Source organism: Myotis davidii, unplaced genomic scaffold (genome assembly GCF_000327345.1).
Source record: "Myotis davidii unplaced genomic scaffold, ASM32734v1 scaffold370, whole genome shotgun sequence".
Classification (NCBI taxonomy): Eukaryota; Metazoa; Chordata; class Mammalia; order Chiroptera; family Vespertilionidae; genus Myotis; species Myotis davidii.
The window spans coordinates 3830508-3835656 of record NW_006288615.1 but is presented as its reverse complement, the minus strand read 5'-3'; the positions used below and the strand labels follow the sequence as shown (position 1 = coordinate 3835656).

Genomic DNA, 5149 nt, shown 5'->3' with positions numbered 1-5149 from the left:
TTTTTCTTTTCATTTGTTCTTTACTTCTCTCCTCTCCCCTTTCTCTTTCTCCCTCTCTCTCATTTCCCTTCCTCTCTTCACTTGAACAGGAGACAGACCTGACTTATGCTGGTTAGCAGATGAGATCGTTTGTTGGATGTCGGCTCCCTCTCACAACAAATAGACAGTCACGGTGGCGGCGGCAGCTCCCCATGCCAACCACCCACCTGGGCTGGGTGTTTTACACATGCTCAGAGAGGCACGTGTGTATGACTTCCACTTTCCAGTGGAGTTACATCCTCACCCACGGCCACATGACTGGTAAAATCTGGCACTGAACCAGCTGGAAACAGAGGGGCCGATCTTGGCTCCAGGTCCCCCTCCGATTCACCACCAGACTGAATGCCACTTGTGATCAAAGGTCACCTCGCGCGTGGGAAGGGAAAGATGCCTCGCTCCTTGAGACTTTACATCGCCTGCCTCCCTGTCCTCCTGGGGCCAAGTCCATCCTTCCCCAGGGCATCCCACGCCCAGCCAGGTTTGGACACACTTGCTGCTGTGACGTCCACCTCCTGCCCTCTCAGCTCTGAACGTACTTAAAACAAGGGTTCCAGTGAGGTTACTAGTAGCTTAATCTTTTCCACCCAGCTCTGATTTTCCGTAAGTCAGCAAAGGTGGAGTGAGACTAAAGTCACCGAGTGTCAGGTTCTTCTTCCTGACCGAAATGGGGCTGTCATGGGCCACTGTGTGTGGTCCCACTTCTCCAGGTTGCCCTGCAGAGAATGAAGATGCAGGGGCGCTGGCTTTCACAGAAAGAGGGCAGCCCCTTGAGAAGAGCTAATGTAATTAACATAACAAAGCGATGGGAGCCTTTGGTGCCACACTTGGCAATGTTTCAGGCCAGATTCATACTTTGGGAGCCTTGTTTTATTTGGTGGCCCTAGGCAGACTCAGGTGTAAGGAATGAGTTGTTTAGAAACTGTGGCTAAGCTCAGAAAAGAGTATGAGGTTTTGCCTCCACATGAAAAGAGGAACTCGAGTTAAAATAAGCAGTGATCCTGCTGACGCGCCACCAGAGCTGGGTGTGGATGAAAGGGGCCGCATGCGAACCTGACAAGCTCAGGGAAGGCCTGCAGGTGGGCTTGCAAACTCAGAGACCTAAAGTAACCACAAAGGATGGTCTGAAATAAATTTTAACAGCAGTTATGGTGGGTAGTTACGTCCTAGGCTGGTATCTTCACTGACAAGGTCAACCTTTACCTTAACTGAGCCTATCTGTCTTTTTACATCTATGATAACATATCCTTGAAATGTCTGGGTAACTTGTAACTTCCCTTTTTCCAGACCCCTTGGGGTACAACCTAATGTGCTTGGGCGCCAGGACAGATAACACAAATTCCTTCATTGCTATTGTTATCATGTTAATTGTTGACTGTTAACTATCCTGCACCCACCTAAGTATGTGTCTATCATTTTACTTTTTATCCAATCCCAAGGGTTCCCCCCTGCTTTGCTTTCTCCTGCCTCTCTTGTCTATCACCAGTGGATTTCATGTAACCCACCTATGTCATGTAACCCCCCTCCTTTGATTGCAAGGTATAAAAATATATGAAAAACCACCATTCTCTGGAGCATTATCCCAATCTGTTGAGATACTTCTTCCTGGCAATTGTCTACAGTTTGGCTCAAATAAACTCACAAATATTCTTTACAGGTTTGAATGTTTTTACGTTAACATGGGACTCCGCCTAATTGCACGCCTGCCTTAATTCGCTCCCAGGAGGCATATACTCCTATTATTTTAGTAAGGTGTTGTCTTTTCACAGGAAGGTTTATCTTAGGGGTGGGCACTTCCTTGGGCCATCTAGGCCCCACAGCTCACTGTCCCCTCGTTAGTCGGTGTTGGCTACCAAGGAGGTCACAGGCCCAGTGCTGGGGTCAGGAGCAGACATGTCCAGCAGGGCCACAGCTCTCCTAGGAAACCTGCCTGCCTATCACCCTGGCCGAGTGTGGGCCTGAGATAACCACACTCTGCCCCCACAACTCTACCCCCATCTCAGAGTGGTGGGTGGGTACTTGTGTCAAGACAACTGATTTTTGCACAGACCTGTGGCCTGAGAGTGGCCCACACAGAAAATCAAACCGTATTCCCTCTTGGGACTGGGAACTGAGAAGTGAGCCTAATAGTGGGAGAAGAGCAGACCCTCAGAAGAAGGGCTGAGTTGTGGCAGGTAGCACGTGGGGTGTGGGGGCCCCAAACCCTTCTGGTCCCAGACCTTCTCCCTCCTTGCTCTGTGCATCCCCCCCGCAAAGGCCGCCCACCCCTTACATGAGTTAGCCAAACCGAGTCTTTGTTCTTTGCAACCCCCAAAACCTAGTGAGGCCCCCTGATCCTGAAGCTGCTGCAGGACTGGCAGCAATTCACAGGAACACACGATGCGTGGAGATGAGAGGAAACAGATGCTAGACAGGGTCTAACATTTACAAGCCCTGGGTGCAAAGTCACGTCTTTTCCAGCTTAAGGCCTAGTCATAATTAAAGTCTTCTTTACTTTGAAGGAATAGAACAAACCACAAGGGGAAAAAGATCAAACACATCAACCAACTTTTAACTTAAGAGAGTTTAGACTCCTTTCATCAAAGCACCTATCAAGGATGCCACCCAGCCAAGAGGCCATCGAGGCACACTGCCTGCCCCATGCAGCCCTCCCCTCGCTGGCCACATCCCTGGAAGGTGAAGCCCATATGGGAGATGACTGTTTTAATGCCAGCAAGTACTTGAAAGGACGGTCGTGTACCAGGTGTGCCAACATTTGTTTCTGGGGAGCAGGCCAAGACATATGGGTGTCCCAGACTAGCTAAGACATTGAAGTGGATACTCCTTAGATACTGGTGCAGATGCACAGATAGGAGGGATGCAGAAGCCAGAAGCAATGCTCAGCCTGACCTCGATCAGGTGGAGCAATTCCGCTTGAGCCCAAACTTGCATCTCCCATGGAAGCTGTGCAGCAAACAGCTCCTGACTACTGAGAAGACAGCTTCATGACTACCTGTGTGGCTCAAGCATGACCCTCCAGGTCTCACTCTCTGTCCCAAATGGCTCATTGATCCAAGCGATTCCTTTAATCCACAGAACTAGCCTCCCTAGAGGCATTCTCTTCAACAGTGACAGGGTCCTGCCCTTGAGGCCAGTTCTGTTTGTATTACTGCATCTTAGTCCTGCACAAAATGCACCATCCCCTTACCATTCTGGAATCAGGGATTGTTTCCCTTCCACTTCCATTTTCTTTTTAACTAAACCCTGCAGACCCTGTCACTGCTCCTCCATGACACAGTGTCCCAACTCTTGTCTATCTTGGCTGCTCTGGCTGCCATGTGGGTGCACTTGGCCTTAGTCCAATGAGCCAGGAGTGACTCCTCTGCCCCACTGAGGACACTGAGAGTGTCGCCACCTTCATTCTGCCCACCCCCTGCTCTCTTCATGCAGCCAGATAAAAATAGCTCCCCTGGCCTCCACATCATTCAGCTGTCACGCACTGTGGTCACACAAAGCCCTGCTGTTTGTCATACAAACTGAGAGTAGGGTGGTCCTCCTGACTTGGACTGGCGTACACTGGTTTTTCTCTGACATCTCACAGCCAGTTTTACACACTCGGACTTTAGATGGTGCATCTGATGCCATGAGCATCCGTCAGCCTTTGATAAGACAGACCTCTACGAATGGAAAGTACTTTTTCGGGTGCTGTTTCGTGCTAATCCTCTGGGCAACCTTCTAGCCCCTTGGAAAGGGCGGTCTATTCTCCTGCAAGTTCCCCTCCTTTTCTCCTTCCTGGTCCACTGACTCTCACTCCTTTCAGCCACAGAAGAAAATAACTCAGGAGCCACAGCAGCTAACTTTCCTTCACTTCTGGGTCCTTCTTTACCATTGTTTCCCCTTCACACCCATGAATGCAAATGTCTATTATGCCTGCTCCACCATGTCACAGAGCAGGGTCACAGTTCCCCTGCTAAGCCACTCCCACCCATGGAGTTCTAGGAGGAAGACAGGCTCAGCCAGGTCCTACTGTGTAGGCTACCTGGGGCCCCTTCTCGTCTTCCTCTTTTTCACTCTTTCTCCACCAACATAGGCTCTAATCAGCTCAGATTTCTAGGTTTATTACGGGCTTACCTGAACAGTGAATTTATCATCTTCGTTGGGCAGAATCCTGTAAGTGTAAACGCAATTCCGATACCTGAAATAGACCAAAGACCTTATTAGAACCCACGCAGGAACATTTTTCTGGTACCTGAAATGACAAGAATTCCTGACATGTCTCAAGGAGTCTGAATGTGAAGTCTCTGAACTTTGGAGCTGACTGTTTGAGGGGTGATCAGCCCTGACATCCAGTGGAGCGTGAGGAAAAGGCAGGGGGGTCGTTGGGGCATGATTTACATTGGTGCTTGACAGCTCCATGGGCTGAGCTAAAGCCATCCACCAGCTGGAAGGGTTTCCACAACCTTGGAGCTGTCATGTTGGCCAAAGAACAGAGCCAGACGGGATGTTTCAAATGTAAGTAAGACTCCATGGGGCTAAACAAGGTGGGGACATGCTGAATGGGTGTCAGACACAGCCACAGAGAGGACCACAATGGCCAAGGAGAGGCTCTGGGTGGAGGACCTCCCTCCTCCTGAGCTACCCTCCCACCCTGTGGCCTGTCCCTGGACAGCTGGCCCCATAAGTTCATACTCCGAAAGGTCAGCCACCATCCCATCAGCAACCTGGATTTTCCTCAACAGCTGGTAAGTAAGCCTTAGGATTGCTTCTAATGCGGAAGAGTCAGGGGCCCTGGATTGTCTTCTCTTTCTAGAAGCTCCACTTTCCTTTTGTTCAGGAGTCCCCAATGTGAGGGAAAGGATGAGGAGGAGGAGGAGGAGAAGGAAGAGGAGGAGGAGATACTTTTTACTTTCCTATCACCTCTGAGAGTAAGATAAGTTGTCAAGTCTGAGCACCTTGGGAGAACACACTGCGGGGTGGTCCAGCTGGGCCAGAGGTGTAGGGAGTTTCAGGGAACACTATTTGGGTTTTATACTCTTAGTTGAAACTGCTGGTCTGTTCTCATCCACCATAATCTCCCCCCATTTCCTCCACTTGAGAGTCTCAGGAACCTTGGACCACTCACTGGCTGCACCTC

General features: G+C 50.0%; 1 protein-coding gene across 1 annotated transcript in view; it reads right to left on the bottom strand.

Moving 5' to 3' along the window:
* The window catches only part of INPP5D (inositol polyphosphate-5-phosphatase D), a 95471-nt gene that overhangs the window by 80817 nt on the left and 9505 nt on the right, over positions 1-5149 (bottom strand). Inside the window, exon 2 of the mRNA XM_006760440.2 lies at positions 4147-4210. Coding sequence (XP_006760503.1) covers positions 4147-4210 — 64 coding nt within the window. The remainder of the gene's footprint in view (positions 1-4146; positions 4211-5149) is intronic.